An 18,013-nucleotide genomic window follows, 5' to 3' on the forward strand; every position below is an offset into this window, starting at 1 on the left:
CTGAGATCGAGTGTGTGTGTGTGTCTATGTTGAAAGAAGGGAAAGAGGCCGACAGAACGGCTAATTCTTTTTTTTGTTAATATTATTCCCACAGCACTGCCTGATGAGCCTGATGGCTGCAATTGAACTGAGAGAAGCTCCTGGGAGACTGGTAGAGTTAATGGACCATATGTGTTCATATTATCGCGTGTGTGCGTGCGTGTATGTGTGTGTGTGTTTCTGGTTAAAAGGGAGGAGCAGTGGAGGAGTGTGATGAAATAAGCTACAACAACATAAAAGGAACGTAATTGTTCCCTGAAGGCACAGTGTTAGGAAAGTGACAAGAATAACTCAACCTCCCACATCTGAGAAAAGACACTGGCATCCAATAAGACTGAAGTTTTCTATTTTTACTTTTATTTTTTTTTAAAGGTTGAACAATGAAATGTAACTTAAAACAAAGAAAAATAAGGGACTGAGACTTGAGGAACAGGAAGCTTGTAAAAGAGCTATTTTGCTCTCTAAAATGGGATTTCAAATAGAACTATTTAAAACAGACATTTTTTGACCACAGTTGTTTTATCCTGCTCTTACTGACCTCAGTATGAGGCAAGAAGTGGAAAAATTCATTTATGGAGTAGATATGTGATTATGTTCTTATTATACATACATTACAGGTTTTTACAACTTCAGTCTTTCTATGGGGATCGTACTTTCACATTGTTTGACACTTAAAAAAAAAGATTTTAAATGATTTTATGTGTGCAGAGAGCTGAATATGGAGACCCTCTAACAATGAGAAATGTATCATCCACCTCTAATCTAGAAGCACATAATTTGAGTTAATAAGTGCTCCTGCTAACACCCCACCAAAAATCAGTGTCTTGTTTAAAAATAGCTTGACTTAAAGCTACAAATGTGAGGTCCTTTTTTATGCCACCTATATTTTACATATTAATTAAAGCTCAACTTCAATGGCACAGATTATAGAGGGCATTTCCTACCCTTCCAGGTGATCGCTCAAGATCTAGGCAAGGGCAAGTGTACTAGAGACAGACATTTAAGATGCAGTTCTTAGCCTAATGTAGCAGTTTAGCAAGTAGTAGTATTCATATAATTTATTTAAAAAAAAACTTGAAGTAAACAAACAAATGTGCATTTTCCATCTGGAAGTTCAAACTTCCTGAAATGAATAGGGATTATAACTCTAAAGGACAATATTGCGCAAACTGGTCTAATTCTACTCAAAACTGCTGATGCATTGCTGCTGCCAAGCCTCTGCTACGTCCATGAAACCTCATGTAAACACATAAAACACAACCCCTGGCATGGAAATGCAGATATACAGCTGTGTGCGTGTGTGAGTTTATGTGCATAAACTGGCCAACTTCTGCACATGTGGGCACCATACCAGTGTTAAGATGAGGATCAGGCATCTTGGCAGAAACTGCTATGTTTGTGTGAGAGCTGGAAGTAACTGCATGATTACTGACACCAGAAAGAAGAATGATGTTCTCAGCAACATACTATTTCACAGCCTGGCTATTAGATAAACAGAGTGATGAGAGAGAAGCATTAGATGGAAAATAAGGGAAGAAAGTCTGAAATTTGGAACAACCTGCCTGAATAGTTGAGTCTTCAGTACCGTTTCTCCAATCACTGCTCAAAAATGAAGTTTTATTGACTTGCTTTCATGTATTTTACTAGATTATTGGTTTGGCAAAAAGAGCAGAAGGCACAGCTGCCCACCAGCCCAAGAGGTCAGTCTGTCCTTGAAGTTAAGCAAGTCTGATAATGGAAAGCATGCAGAACCAAGGATTACCTGTGTAACCATGACTATATGAATAAAGAGATGACCTTTCAAGCTTAAGCCCACCAAATCATTTTTCAATCAGGGAAGTCTGCTCACATTGGGATACTTGGGTTTCGCAAAATTATTCAGTTTTAAATATTGTAATTCTGAGTATTGTTTACCTGGCAATAAAATTATTCTTTAAGAGAATCCATGCCAAGTGATCAATTCTTCCAGATTTAACCAAACAGATGCCTTGGTGTCACTGCATCGTGTCACGTTTTTCTGTGTTTTCTTCCTCAGCAGCTAAAAAAGAAGTTGTCCGAGAGAGAAGTGGGTCCCTCCATGTGGAATTTGCATGTTGTCTCTGAAACCTTTACGTATTCCCACAGTCCAAAGCCATGCTTGTTAGGATAACTGGTTATTTTAAATTGGCTGTAAATGTGAATGTGAATACCAATTGCTGTATGCTTCTATATAGTAGCCCTGCCATGGACTTGCAAACTGTCCAGGATCTGCACCACCCTTTGCTTCATGACAAATGGAATAGACCATAGCACCACTGCAATCCTGAACTGGACAAGAAGAAAACAATGGCTGTATATATTCATTTACCCAGCCTCCAAGCTCTGCAGATCCCTATCAGAACAAGCATCTTTGGGATTCACCACAACCACTTCAGCAAGGCCCTACCAAAAAACACAGGAACCAAAGTAAGGACACCTCTGACCTTAAGGGTTCAGAGGTGTTTTGGCTGCACGAGGTAGACCTACAGTTTTGGACACTCCACCTTGCCTGATAAGTCTTTATGTGACTGAATCATTTTCCTAAGTGTTGTATGTGCAAACTGCATCTTTTGTTATGAATTTAGCAAAAATGAATGGTGTTGTGTGCATTGACACGTGTACCATCAACACCACTTATTCAAGAAATCAGCCCCTACATCACCATTACTATAATCATTATTATCCTTCTTTGTTACCAGTAACCAGTTGTTTTTGAGTTCTTTTGTTTAAAAGCACAATACAAACCCATGTTAGCCATCTACTTAAGACTGCTGAAAACTCTAGCAGCCAAACTGATCCAGTTGTGTTGAGATATGTAATCTAACAGAAAGTCTGTTCTGTTCCATGGCTCATTAGCATTTTCCTTGTTGGTGTTAGCAACTCTGTGCCACAAACTCTTTCCCTCACTTGCACACATACTGGGGGTGTGCGTGGGCAGATCGAGAGCAGAGGAATCCCTGATAAGCCAGTGGTCTGGCGGACGACACAGAGAGAGGAATGGCAGCTATGTCGGGCATTCACAACACTCTGTGGTGTCACCAAACAAAGCCTTCCCTTCTCCCGCCTGTCAAAGACGCCATTGTGTCACGAGGAGAGAGCCTTTATATCACACACATTCCATGCATGCTGTCCCTCAACATGCATACACGTTCATACACACACATTCACACGTATAAAAGCCGACAGCTTTTACAGGATATAGGGAAAATACGGAAATACAAAAAATAACAGACACCTTGCATTTTTAATTATCATATTAAAAATATTAAGAACAAAACCCTAAACTATGAAGATAAAATAAAACAAATGGGCACAAACGTATATGCCAATAATATATATGCAGTGTTTTATAAACATACATACAGAAATGACCTCTCTTTCATTTTCATTCTCCTGCCTTTGCCTGTTTAGGTTGTCAGGTCCAATATTCCCAGCACAGAGTCTGGGCATTCCCAGCATGCAGCCCCTAGTGAAAGTCACCTGCGAGTGGGAGGGAACAAAGGGGAAGCTCCCCTGCACACTGGAAGTCTGGGAAGTTAATGACAGCTGACATACTCACAGGGGGGTTGACAGTGAGTGTGTCTGACGGTTGGTGCTGTAAGAGAGAGGGAATCTGTGTGCGTGTGAGAGTGCTAGCCTCTTCCTGTTGCTCTGACAAGCTCCTGACTGCTCCTGCCACCTGCACCTCAGCCACAAAGGACTCATGGGAAGGTGGACATGACAGGAGGGTGGGACTCCCATATGTCTCATGTCTGACTATCCAGTGTGGCTCTGCAAACACCTGTCAATCACTGTCAGGCTGGGGACTACAGTACAGCTGAAATCCACGTGTTTGTATGTTTAAGATTGTGAAGTAGAATGAGAACAGGCTTAACACGTTAAAAGACTTGGGATGTGTGGGGATTAACTTGGGATATGCGGCAGTGAGAGAGAAACCCTGTGTTTTCTTAACATCAGAATAGAAAACACAGTCATTGGTGTTTGCTGGCGCTCCTTCTAGCAAACCAAATGAAACCGAAAACACCTACAAAATCATTTAAACACATTAATATTTCTTGTTGTAAATACATTGACGTGATTTTTAATTGATGGTCTCTAACTGAGGGTAAGACATGACGAACACTCCTCAATAAAGACACATGTCAGCCATTAAATCTGTGTTATTGTTGTATTTACAATACTTCATGATTTTTGGAAGGAGTAGTTGGTGACAGGTTGAAAGTATTTGGGGCCGGCACTCCTGTCAGCCCTGTGGAGATCTTCCCAGCATGGGGGTTACCATGAAAGAGGAAGCTCCCAACTTCACTTCCCCAGTTTACAGTGACAGTGCACACTGGGTTTCTGGGCTTAGACAAGAGGTCCTGCTGAGTGACTCTTTGTCTACTGGGTGACTGGTAAGATTGGAGGATAAAGAGCCAGACAGTAGGGGTAGTAGTAGAGTACACGGACAATACAAAGTGACAGCAGCCGGCCAGTAGGGGAGAGGAGAATTACCTGCCAATTAGGCAAAGGTAATGTGGAGAATGATGAGTGTCAATCTGTCAGAACCCGGGGTGGTGAGGGATCAGCTGGATAAGCATCATGTTATCCCTCAGATTACACTGTCTACTGACATGCTCACACGCACACACATAAAAACACACAATCCCTCACACAGGCGCATACTGCAACACCATTTATGTACATTTGTGATTCCTACAAATTAAACGATACATGTATTGATGTAATCTAAAATATGGAGTGTGCTAAAAAAATGTGAAACTTAAGAGATTTCCAGAAAGGTGCTAACAGAATAAATAGTTTTATGTTTATTTTTCATACTGAATGTTTCTCGTTGGAGGTGTCACAGCAGATAGAAGATAACGATAATCATCCATAAGCAAAAGATATATATGTTCCAAAACATTGGATTAAATAAGGAGAGAACAAGACACAAAAAGAATGTCTTAGAGGTGCATTAACTGAATTCCAAGCTACATGGGACGTCAGGGATAAGCTCAAAAAGTTGGGCAAAATAACTTGTTAATATTGCACTCAGTGAGAACTTTAATAGCTACACCTTGCTAGTATTGAAGCCCTTTTGCCTTCAAAACTGCCTTAATTGATGGTTGTTAAGATTCAACAAGGTGCTGGAAACATTCTTCAGAGATGTCCATACTGGTCCATCCTGACATGGTAGATTTAGACAGATTTGTTGGCTCCACATCCATCCAGATGTGCTCTATTGGATCTAAAATGTAGTAACTCTGAAATGCATTTAAGTAGCTCTAAGCGTTTTTCATTACAGCATTTTCCTGTTGAAAGCAGCCACCAGAACATCAGTACTGTGGTCATAAAGGAATGAACATATTCAGCAAAAATACTCAGGTAGGCTGTGGCATTTAAACAATGCTCAGTTGGCACTAAGCAAGTCAAAGTGTGCCAAAAAATATCCCACACACTATTACACCATCAGCAGCAGCAGCCTGAATCTTTGATACGAGGCAGGATGGATTAATGCTTTCGTATTGTTTGCACAAAATTCAGATGGTAGGGTCAGAAACTCAGACAAGGCATTAGATCAGCCAAGTTTGGTTAGCCACGTGCTAATTGTAGCCTCAGGTTCCCCTTCTTAGCTGATAGCAGTGACACTTAGTGTGATCTTTTTCTGCTGTAGTCCATGTGTTGTGTGTTCAGAGATGTTCTTATGGATACCTTGCTTTAACAAGTAGTTATTTAATTTTACTGTTGCTTTCCTATCAGCTCAAAGCAGTCTGGACACTCCCATCTCAACAATTCAGTGAATCTCTGCTCACTGGATATTTTCTCTTTTTCTGATAATTGACTGGAAATTCAATTCTTGGTCACAAATTGTAAGAATATCTATTTAGTTCAGGCAAAATATAAAGTTTTCTTGATGAATAAATGATAAGTAGAATATATTGTATATATTTGTTATGTTTGTTTTTAGAGAGATTGTGGAAGGAAATGCTGGTGTCCTTATTCTCCCTAGCTAAATATATAAATGCAAAGTAAACTGGCTGGAAAGTTTTCACACAATATCATAAAATCTTAACAATACTCTAAATCCTAATTGGTGCCCCTGTTGTCATTATGCAGCTTGATGCAATTGAAATCCATCCATTCATCCATCCAGCCAGTTGTCCATCCATTTTCGATTTTCTTTAACCACTTATTCGTGGCCGCGGTGGGCTGGAGTCTGTCCCAGCTGACATTGGGTGAAAGGCAGGATAACCTGGCAGGCTGCCAGTCCATCACAGGGCAAACGTATCATCATAAGCAAAATCATTAATCATTCATTCATTGCTGTGTCTACTCCAAAGACATAATGCAGGGTAAAAAGCTAACTCTAGCCACCAATCATTTAAAAATGCTACCCTCATACTGGGGGTTTTCATTTAATGTTTGCTGTGTAGATGATCCCTTTCCAAAAGCTGAAACTCATGGAAAAAATGGATCACTGGAAACGTTTAAAATCATAACAAACCTTTAATAATTGCATATTTATCATCACATTCTTCCAGCCTTTGTTGTGACGCTACATCTCCTTTGGGAATCGATCCATTAGTTGCTTTTATCTTCAGTGGAAAGCTGCTTCCACTGACAGCTAGGAAGTAAGAAACAATCTGGGTCAATGGAGCAGGAATGCCCCTGTGTGGCTCTGGTATGTGTGGTATGGTCATTATGGAGAGCATGGGACAGTAGCAGCAGGTAGGGTCAAATAACAGAAGCCTGGATGATTGACAAGCAGGTGGGAAAGCAAAGGATTCCTCACTGCTGAGTAACTGTGTGTTTTCAGGCTCTTTTCAGATGACTTGGCACAAAAACAGAAGAATTTGTGTGGAATTGTTGTCATTTTATGCATTTAAGTTAAATGCTATTTATAGTCTGCTATTACTGAGGACTCTTTTCAGAACTGTATTTTTCTTTATTACATTTAAAAGGCTTTTTATTAATATAATGTAAATCAAAGGGTTGTGTCATTGCTCTTGATAAAATGCCTCAAGATATTTTTCTTTGAACGTTCTTTATAAAATATGATTAGCTTTTGACGTTTTATGTAGATGGTAGCAATTAGCAAACTGACAAGTCAGTGATAGATTGTAGCTGAAAGCTCAAAGCTGCGTTGACCTAAATACGTGTTTGACAAAACTAATGGGTACAGATTTTAGTAAAAAGTGTGGCATACAGACAGAGTGTAAGTTTAAGATTATAGTGAGACTCTAAAGACTGACCAGTAACCTAGCCACTGGATAAAAAACACTCCACTTGAATAATGCTTTACTTGAGCAATGCTCTTCAATAAGCATTTGCCCTGTTACCTTAAGAAATCCAAGTTTCCCAAGCTGACCTCTGATCTGCATTGTTCGAAAAGAAAGCTTCAATATCAGTGACGTCTGCAGTTATTTCTCTGCAGTACTAATCAGTGTACTGTGTTAATTTGGAAAGGATGGTGTGTAAAACCGGAAATATGGCTGATAAAATGCAAATGATGCAATTTTCCTTAATCTAATCCCTTAGATTAGTTTATATCTGAATGTATGCAGATTAATCAGGTTAAAAACTGTCTAACTCTTCATTTGGAAAACATTCCCCTTTCCTGTGAACTGTATTGACTGCTGCAACAACTCATTCAAAACATGAATTATTCCTGTATGGAACTGCTACTAATCCACACCCACACCTGTGTTTATTAACCTGAATGTGAATGAAATGAAAAGTAAATATGAGCTATTTTTACAGAGCAATCAATCCTCAGTATTTGCTTTTTATAGAATGTTATACAGGTTCCAGAGCAAAGTGTTGAACTGTTATTGAATGATTTGCTGCCAATGCTTGTCTAACTGTAAGCGATGGCAATAAAAATAGTATCATAGCTGCATTCCGCAAATAGCAGAATTGTTGAGTATGAGCTGAATCCTCACTCCTCTAGATGCAGGCGGGGCTGTATTGGAGCAGCTTACAGTGGAGACTAAGCAGGGGAAACAGGTGTTGGTTGCTAAATGTGCTTCCAGTGAACACAGGAATGACAGCTATGTACTGGCCTCTGTGGTTGCTGGCACATTATCCACGCTGGAGCTTATAGACACAGGCTATTGCTGCTCCTACTTTGGTCTTTATGAATGGAGTGCCTTTGCCTCTGATTATTATTGTATTTTATTTTTTATTTTTTCCTTTTGCAAACATTGTACCAACCTTTATTTGTTTTTTTAAAATATAGCAGTTAAAGTTATTATTTTACTAGTTTACTGCCACGTCAAGTGTCACTAATGGTAACAGTTGGTGTCAGAGCCCCTTGAAACTCTACTGGTAGCAAACTTAAATATATATTTATTTTTACTTTTACTTTATATGTCAATGTTTGTTTTTTTCATTCTACTTTTTTAATATTGAAAAGAAATTTGAGAGAACTATTATCAGATTTCCGAATATTGGCTTCCCTGTGTGTGGGCAAACACAGGAATGCTGCTGGCCAGTGTTACGGGTGGGCGTTCTTGTTGTACGCTATAAACAGCCACAAATGTTGATCTTGCCCTGTGATCTATTTATTGATTTTCATTTAGGATTTGAATCATGGTTAGGATAAAATACAGGACTTACCCAACTTTTCAAACTTTGACTTCCTGGTTGACATGGTAACACTTCCCGCTTTCTGTAAAAAACACCAGTGTTTGCAACATTATTTACATTTCATATGGAAATGCATTAATCATTAGGTATGTGTTCAAATGATGATCAATGTTATGAAACAGGTGAGTACTCATAGTGGCCAAATCCATTTTTTTTCAATCAGCAACTTCACCATTATCCTTCCCGCATGTGGACAAACAATTAATTAGTACAGTTTTAAAATGTTTTCTTTTTCAAAGACAGCCAATTAAACCAAAGTTTCTTGAGTAATAATGTGAAAACGCCTCATTGCAACCTTTTCTAAAAAAAGTGAGTAGAAAATGTTACATGTTTGGGCATTCGCCGCGCTGTTGTCCTTCAGCAGTTACATATTACCTTCTCTGTACTGCTGTGACTCTTCTCCATGGTATCATTAGAGTTTAATCGAATCTAAACAAAATTAAATTAAGCTGTAATGATCTAATCCAATCTAAATTTGATGAGAAAGCTTATAGAATTTTAATGTTAGTCGTGTTCGAACCTCCATTACGTGGCTTGTTCATTTGACCTGCTGCATTAAGGAAATAATTGGCAGTTAAGAAGGAAAGACTGCAAATATTTTACTGCAAATATTGATCTGAACCCAATGTTAATAAATATACTAAGGCTTGAGAAGCAGAACACGAGGTTCCCGGCTCCTTGGGTGTTCCTTGTCATTTGTTAAACAGGAATCAGGTATCACTTGAAACACAGAGGACTTGGTAAATCAAGTGTAATCAGCAGGACAAGTGTTCTGCGACAGTCCCAGCACGCTTCATTAGGCTGCCCTGTTGACACAAACAGAACGGTGAAAGCTGAGCCTTTCGCTAATACCCCTAACACCCGTAATACTTGTTCAAGGAGGGCAAATTAGCTCTAATTACCCCAGTGATTTGTAGACACTGAGCGGACTTGTGGAAGTGAGGAAAAAATGTTTGAATGGAAAAGGGAAGCAAAAAAACAGTGAGGAGGATGTGATGAGGGATTATGACTACCATATGCTTTACTTTCCATTTCTTTTTCTAGCTAGATCTTCTCTCTTCTCCTAACCATCCTCATCTCTGTATTTATATAGTTTTGTGTTCAGACAGCTGGTGTTGTGTTGCTGATTGTAAAACTAATCATCCGCTCAATTACTCTGGAATGTGTAGCTGGGCTGTGTTATGACCGATCAACTTTCCCTCTCCTACTCTTTTTTTCATCTCTTTTCTGTGGACTCTCTCCAGTCTGCTAATCTAAACATGTGTTTTCTATCTCCACTTTCTCTTCTTCACTTGGGCTGAATTAATTCAGTTCAGTCCAAATTCACTTTTACGACACAATATGAACAAAAAGCAAAGCAAATAAAGAAAATGCCAAATTAGACTATGTCCACAATCATCTATCTTTTAATGTTGTTAATATATCATGTGTGGCAATAAGGTTAATTAGCTTTTTTTTAAGAGGTTTCAAGCTTAAAGACAGATTATGGTTGAGACTTAGCTGTGTTTCAAAAGAAGACAACCTGCTAGAGATGGGAGCATTGATCCAAACATCAGTAGTATCAACACCAATGCTGGTATTAGTATTGGATCAATACTAGCATTTTGATAGCGTATTGATTACTTTCTTGGTAATGAAAAAAATAAACCTCAAAAATGCACTATGCAAAATTTTGGAACCTTTAGAGATATGAATATTAAAAAAATCCCCAAAATTGCTTTTCAAGCTTTGAAAAGCCGTGGAAAAGCTGAGAGGTGTGTTTTGCTGTGTTAAAAAATTATTGTGGAAAGTGATTTAGTGATCATTAAAATTTGTTAAGAATTTGTTTCGGTATTGGTGTCAGCATCGGCGCTGGCAAAATTTGCCCTGTATTTACTAGTTATACGACACTACTACAAAAGTTTGACTCAGTACCTTTTCAGTAACAAATAGTTACAGCTTGCAAAAGCTTTATTTTACCAGTAAAGACACTGGTTAACATGCTTATAACAGAGTACAACGGTTTTGCATTACCAGCGATAATAAAAGTGCACACAGTATGGGATGATGATATAGTGATGTCTGAGCAACATACAGCTTAACAAATTAAATGGATAACAAACAGGCTGAGGTTTAGAGGATAGCAATGATAGAATTATGAGTATGAGTTCATTATGAGTTGGAAGATCCAAAAGGTGCACCCCAGGTTGGAGGAAAATGTGAATGCTGAGAAAATAAAAGAGAAAATAGAACAATTTACTTTCTTTTCTTAAAATAAATGCATTTGTCTGCCACAGAAAGGATGAGGAGATTGGTCATGGAAGAGGCAATCATGGCAATGAGGAGATGAAGAGCTATAGCCCTAGATTGGCTCAGCACTTATCCTTTTCTCATTTGGTATCTTTTGTCCAGTGAAGCACAGTTCTGTGTGTGCATGCATATGTGTGTGTATTTGTGTGTGTGTGTGTGTGTGTGTGTGTGTGTAGTTGGGCTTGCAATAAGTTCTTCTGGTGAATGTAAGTGCAACTTTGAACTTGAGTGCAAATAAGATTCAAGGATAAAATTGATTCATTTTGGAAAGAAAAATTTAGAACAGGAAATCCACATGAAATAAAAATTGCTTTATTAACTTACATATTTAATCTAATCAGCTATGTTAAGCAGCAAAGAAAAAGTGGTAATGTAATCATTTACTGTTTGGGATATATTTATTGTAACATCAGCACAAAGCACAAGCTTTAAACTTTTAATAACAATCTAATGCTACATTTCCTGAAACTGTTTAACCCCATGGTAATTTTATAACAGACAAATTAATTCACTTTCATTTAACTTCCATTTCTGTGTATCTGTATTTTTTCTCCTTCCTGCAGTGGAAGTGCCTGCAGTGATTCTCCAAGGCTGCCAGCGGGATGCCTGTTTGCATGTAACTACACTACATGCTGATGTGGAGGCTGTATGCTAATGCAAATGAAGAGCTTACTTGCAAATTGTGGCCTTTCATTTTCCACCATATAATGAACCCAAACATCAATATCTTCAGCAAGCATGGGAGACACAACCAGAACTCCAGTCGATGAATGCTCCAAAGTGGTGCAGTGCTTGGTGACAAAGCTGTGTTGTGCAAAACAAAAGAAGAGCTAAAAACATAGATAAATGTGATCATGTTATTTAAGTAGCTAGCGTTAATTGCATGCATGTGTAATAAATGTAATTTCTTGCATAAAAAGTAATATATAATTACATTTCTTTTTACATTTTGCATCGTAAGAGATCTTTTGAAGTCATTTTCTTACAATTATTTGTTACTGCTAGGCTGGACAATTGCAATTCTTGATGATCAGGCTGTTCTGAAAGCTCCCTTAAGACTTGTCAGTTGAGCCACATTGGCGGCAATTGGCTTAACGTTGCTTAGACTGCAGGCTCTTTGTGGTTCCTAGAGTTTTTAAAAGTTGAATGGGAATAAGCTCAATAACCCTCTCTAGTTTTAAGATTAAGCCTAAATTGTTCTTTTTTTAAAATAATTTTTATAATTAGGATTGAGTCACGTGACCCTGAACCACTCTTTAATTACGCTACCATAGGATTAGGCAGCTAGAGAATTTTCCATGATGCTCTGAGTGTTTCTTCTCCACTCTTTTCACTCATCATCTGCTTTACCACTGCACACTATAAAATTTTGTCTTCTCTTTTTGATACATTGTGTTTTGTCTTCTTGGGCTTTCCTTTTTTTGTACTTCTCTTTCCCCTCATCCCCAAAACCATGGCGGATACCTGCTCCTCCCTTCTCTTTCATCTCTTCCTTAAAAAAAGGGGAGTTCTTGTTCCCTGCTCTTGCCAAGTGCTTGCTGTGATGGTTGGGATTTTCTCTCTAATGCTGCAAGATCTTTACCTACAGCGTAGTGCCTGGAGGCAACTATTGTTGAGAACTGGTGCTATATAAATAAAATATAAACTACTTAAAAATAAAGTATATAAAGTAAAAATGTTAGCTTTCTAAAGGCCTGTCTGTAAAAAACAAAAAGAAAAACAACTCAACACAAAACAAAGATAAAAATAATACAAAGTAACAATTTATTTCACCTCATTTACATTTTTTTCAGGTTGCAGGAACTCATGTGTTACGTCTTTCAATGAACCATAGACCAGCTAACGTAAACAGACAAGTGAATGAAATGATAGTGAAACAAACATTCAGTTCTGATTAAATAAGTGTTTCTCCGTTGGGCTTTTCTTTTCTATGCGTCATAATTTGTTGATAGTTTAGATGGAAACGCAGCTGCTGTGCTCCAGATTTAAAGTCCTGCTGTTTAGTCGAGATGGAGAGTGAGATACGTGGGAGCGGAGCAGGAATGTTAGTGGGCTGGTACTGCTGATCATACCACCTGGTCAGACCACTCACCACACACACACACACACACACACACACACACACACACACACACACACACACACACACACACACACACACGGACAAGTGTGTTTCTATTAGTTCAGAGGACATTACATTGACTTGCGATTATTTCCTATGAGCTCAACCTTTAAACCAAGCCTTTACTTTAAAAATGAAGCATATGCTTTAGGGGAATATAGGATATGACCCTACAATGTGACACATGTGTATATATTTGTTCTGTCACATCATGTGTAATACAAGTACACTCACACACATAAACATACACACACTATTTGTGTAATCAGTTCTTGATTGTAAAAATTAGATTTTAGTCATATTATAAACATGTCTGCATTTGGTCAGTCAGTTCATTCTACAAGCTGAAATCAACCAAGACTTCCATTCAAGTGATTGATGAATCTGATATAAACATATCAAACTTAACTGTGGTACGTAAGGTCAGAATTTCTGTGTGTGTGCCTGCCCCCGTCCGACAAACTTCCTGTCCAGACGGAAATGCATTCCTCGGTGTGTATTTGTCAGTCTGGCGGTGTCTGTTTTTAAATGTGCGTTTGTGTGGAAACAGACAACAGACATTTCATGGTATCAAACAATAACGGTCTGTGGAATGTAAACCACTTCCCTTGGTACTGCAGCACAGATCCTGTTGGCTGAATAACATAACATATATGCTCACAGCTGAAGCGCTCAAATTTTTTCCTTTCTTATGTGGTTGTGTTTGAATTTTATAGTATATATGTGCAGCTTCTACTCAAGTAAGTCTTATCTTTAAAGATTCTGATTCAGCATATTAACATGATAAACTTCTGTTTTATTAATTCAGTAGTTATTGAAGTCATTTCTCTTTTAAAATGTGTAGATTTCAGAAGTTATTCTACCTTTATGACATATGTGAAAGAAGGTCTTGTACATGAGATGTACTGTTAAAATACAAGGCTTCTGTGGCTCAGGTGGTAGAGTGGCTTGTCTATCAATTGGAAGGTTGGGGAATAGGCTAGGCTCCTCCAGTCTGCATACTGAAGTAGTGACCAAGGGTTGACCTCGATGCATCTATCTGTATGTGTTTGTAAATGTTAGAAAACGGTCAGACATCTGTAAAAGCTGCATGAATGTTTGTGTGATTGAGTGAATGAGACTTGTAGTGGACTATGCTTTGATTTGAAAGATGCTGTATATGTACCAGTCCTTTTAAAAATAGAGAAAATGCCAGCATCAAATCAACATGGATGCTTTTCTTTATTAAAGACATTTCCTACATTTGGAAACAACAAACTAACACATAATGGGAACAGCAACAGAGTGCCGCCTAAAATAAACTGATCCTTTTCTAAACTTTGCTTTGGATTAGTGCATCGTGGTCTTGATTTCTACATATCTGCAAGTTTCTGTCAGAGAAAACAAAGCACCTGCAAAGGTTTTGCTTTTCAGATGTTGAATTTATTCCTTAAACATACAGTATCAATATTTACACTACAAATTCCCCGAAAGGCAAAATTGAAAGGCAGCTTCCAAACAACAGTTTTAGCAGAGGTCATCCAGCAAATGACAATATAGCATGGCTTAAATGAACACAGACACATAAGCAATTTATAGTCATCATCAAACATTTTACTGTACAAAACAAAATGGGGGTCAAAATCAAGCTCTTGAAACAGAACCACTTAGTCACGCATCACATGGAAAGTAAATTGGTGTTTTGTGCTGACAGAAAAGAGACCTTCCATTCTTAAAGCTAGTAGTCTTTTTTTTTTATTGTTCTTCGAGGGCCTTGACGTGCAGCCAAAGCATACTGATCACTGTCATTTAAGTCCAATCCTGAGTTCATATCAGTAATTGTGTGGACAGTGCAGGACTCGTAGATTAAGCTACAGTTAGCATTCTATAGCTACATTTTGAATTACAGTGCTGGTGTTGCAGCCATACATTGATAAGCCACATAGTAAGTCCTTTTTGGCATAAGTTGAGCTTTTTGCCAGTCCATCAGTTAGAACCAAACTGATGTCTTTGCTTTGGTTTGATCAAGAGCTGCAAAGAGAAACAAACAGGGTTAAAATGTTATTGTGAGTTTAAGATTTAATGGCGCAGTAAAAAAAAAACATGTGAACTTTGACCAAGGCTTGTCAGAGTTACTGAGCCGTTATATCTACCTGTGTCATATGCCTCTAAAGATCCATGGAGACCAGAAGGAGTCCAAGTGGCAGAGGTAGCCGTGACATTGTTGTTGCTGCTGGGTTCGATCCCTGCCTTCACCCCCTTGCCGTGTGGGGAACCCCCTGTGTTGGTGGATGTCTGACTTTGGCTCCTAACACCAGGCAGCACGAGTGAATTGAATCTGGAATCCAATGCCGTGCTGTGAGCTGGGTATGTATGAAGCATGGGGTGATGGTGCCGAGTGTGGATGTGGGGGTGGGAATGGTAGACGTCATGAACATTTGGGTAACCGCTTGTGCTCTGGTGGTTCAGGCTGTAGGTCCAGCTATCAGGAAGGGTAGCTGCAGGTGAGAGGCTGGCCTGGGAAAGCATGTGGCCGGCCCACAGAGCTCCATCCTGTTGGTTGAATGAAACAGGGCTGGAGGAAAAGCCTGGGTGGACTGAAACAGAAACAGCGGGGATACAGGAGCTGCTCTGGGATGGATAAGTGTTGTTCCAAGCTGAGCTTCCCTGACCTTCAGTGAGAGAGCCACCATCTGAAACAATCACATCACAAAGACTTAAAAGACTGACACAAGCTATTTTTCACAATTTTTAGATTTAATTTTTAGGGGTTTTGTAACTATTTGGATAGTTAAACCAAGTCAGTGCATCAACTACATAGGCAAGTGTTGCCTACTCACCTTTCCATAGGCCAGCGGTGGTTGAAGCCAAAGGCTGAGTCACTCTAATGGGCTTGGTATCGCCACTGAAGGTGCTGGACTGACTGAGAGCACGAGAGAAGTGCTCATCTACCACATCACCAATGTTTCCTTGGAAGTAGGTAAACAATACACACCGGGAACTCAAGTACTCCGTCTCTGCTGGCTGAGTACCATCCTTTAACTCGGAATCAGATGAAGATCTGCTGCCTGATTCAGCACCTGCTGCTGTAGGACCCTGCTGTAGGACCTCTTCTCTGGGCAGTATCCCTCTTCCTCCTCCTTGGTGTTGGTCCATGCACTCCTGCATCTTACTGTAAACACTCAGCTTTCTCTGGAATGAGATACAAATAGAGATTAAATGAAAGTTTAAAAGAACAGTAGCTCAAGTTTATTAGAATTTAAATTTTAAAATAATGACCATCTTTGTGTTGGTTTTGAATAGATATAATACAGAAGACAATAATTTCTCACATGTTGGTGGTGCTAACAGTTACACAGAGTTCTAAATGTCATAAATAAATGACATGGAGTCACACTGTACCACTAATTATTTGATGTGGAAGCTGACTGGGAATCGTGTGAAACTAAGATTCTTTTCGCCTCCATTTTGCATTCAAACTATTTGTAAAGCTCAGTGTGCCTGATCCACATTCCTCAGTGACTGACTGACTGTCATTACATCACCGTTTGACCGCAGGATTAATAGTTCCGTGTCATTACGCCTGACCTGTGTTGAATACCAATCTCCAGACTGGAATTTAATCACACAAAAAGGAAATTTAAGGTAAAAGTTATTAAAGCAATTGAAGGATAAAGACTTTGGAACAGAAACAAATTGAAATCGATTGTTCACCAAGGACATTTTATAAATCATCTTAAAACTTTCCTCCGTTGATGATATTTAACAACTTTTTTCTGCTATAATATTTTAATTCCAAACTCAGTTTTAGTTATTTTTTTGTCTTCTGCCAGGTACTTAATTATTATACATTTAGTTTTATAAATCTTTTGCTTGTAGTATGCTTGTAAATTGAATACGAATTTCGATTATCTTGTGAAAATAGAAAAGTCACGCGTCCCCCTGTAGGGCACACGAGCCCTCAAATGGGAAAAAATAAGCTTATTTTCAAGCAAAAAGGAAAGCCTCGAGCTGAGATCTCGGTGTCTGCCCCTCTTAGTGCCTTCAAAAGTTTTGCGATGAATGTCTCACCTGTTGTTGTTGGTGATGGTGGTTATAGTAAGTTGCCTTGTACGCCGCTGCTGGGAGGTAGTGCGCTCCATAGCTTTGGTGGTACATCACATCCAGGCAACTCATCGCGACGGAGCGAAACGGATAAGGAGAAGAGGGAAGCCGAAGGAGAGAAACTGGCGAAACACAGCCGAGGGGTACTCTCCTTGAAACTTCAGACGGGCTGTGTCTTCTGAGCCATCAGTGTCTCCATATATGCCCAAACGCATACAATAGCCATGTCGCCCAGTTTGCATAGAAACAATGCGCCTCCCGTTGCGCGCTCCACCAGCACCACCCGGGGCCACAAAATAGTTCAAAACGGTATGAGACGCACACAATATCCGGAAAAAAAACCTATCCCCTGACAAGTTTTCAGATAGTTCTTGATTGGACAAGCATCATCTTCTCTTGTTTTTCCCCTCTTTCTGTTTTGGAGGGGAGTTATATATTTAGAGAGGGCTGGGGCCGTTACGCACGCCCACCGGGGAAGGGCCTCTATGGCGCAGAGTTTAGTAATGTAGTATTATTGCCGAAAGTCTGAGGGTTTGTCGAGGTTTCCCTACAGTAAAGTTTAACACTGAGCGCTTGTGTGGCATGCCACTATTAATATCTGAACAAAGATTAGATTAGAGAGAGACTACAAATCCTAAACTTAAATCACCATTATCGACAAAGAAGTTTAATTTATTACGTGTCATTTCTTATTTTCAGCCGTTTTCATTGGTCTGATTACAAATGTCTTTATTTTCTAAGTACGGGTCTATCAAAATATTCTCCACAGTGTCAAAGCTTGTTAACCATTAATAATTGTAGTAACTGAATCACAGTCAGATTAGTCTAAAA

At 39.0% G+C, this 18,013-nt stretch overlaps 1 protein-coding gene across 1 annotated transcript; it reads right to left on the minus strand.

Moving 5' to 3' along the window:
• Positions 1–14,494: 14,494 nt before the first annotated feature.
• Positions 14,495–17,576, minus strand: vgll3 (vestigial-like family member 3). Its single transcript, XM_086266601.1, has 4 exons — positions 17,150–17,576; positions 15,919–16,270; positions 15,232–15,771; positions 14,495–15,109 (listed from the first exon to the last, which is right to left on the minus strand). The coding sequence occupies exons 1-4, from the start codon at positions 17,252–17,254 to the stop codon at positions 15,069–15,071; spliced, it is 1,038 nt and encodes a 345-aa protein (XP_086122727.1). The 5' UTR covers positions 17,255–17,576; the 3' UTR covers positions 14,495–15,068.
• Between the last annotated feature and the right edge of the window lie 437 nt (positions 17,577–18,013).

Source organism: Aulonocara sp. 'chitande type north' Nkhata Bay, linkage group LG16 (genome assembly GCF_057382095.1).
Source record: "Aulonocara sp. 'chitande type north' Nkhata Bay isolate Kocher_YH1m ecotype deep benthic linkage group LG16, A_spYH_male_GT1.1, whole genome shotgun sequence".
Taxonomy (NCBI): domain Eukaryota; kingdom Metazoa; phylum Chordata; class Actinopteri; order Cichliformes; family Cichlidae; genus Aulonocara; species Aulonocara sp. 'chitande type north' Nkhata Bay.

What these genes read in the sequence shown, in the direction of transcription:
- vgll3 (XM_086266601.1), bottom strand. Translation starts at nt 17,254, where the DNA reads ATGAGTTGCCTGGATGTGATGTACCACCAAAGCTATGGAGCGCACTAC. An exon ending in ACCATCACCAACAACAACAG is followed by an intron (nt 16,271 to 17,149) that starts GTGAGACATTCA and finishes ATCTCATTCCAG; the next exon opens with AGAAAGCTGAGTGTTTACAG. An exon ending in TTTAGAGGCATATGACACAG is followed by an intron (nt 15,110 to 15,231) that starts GTAGATATAACG and finishes TTCTCTTTGCAG; the next exon opens with CTCTTGATCAAACCAAAGCA.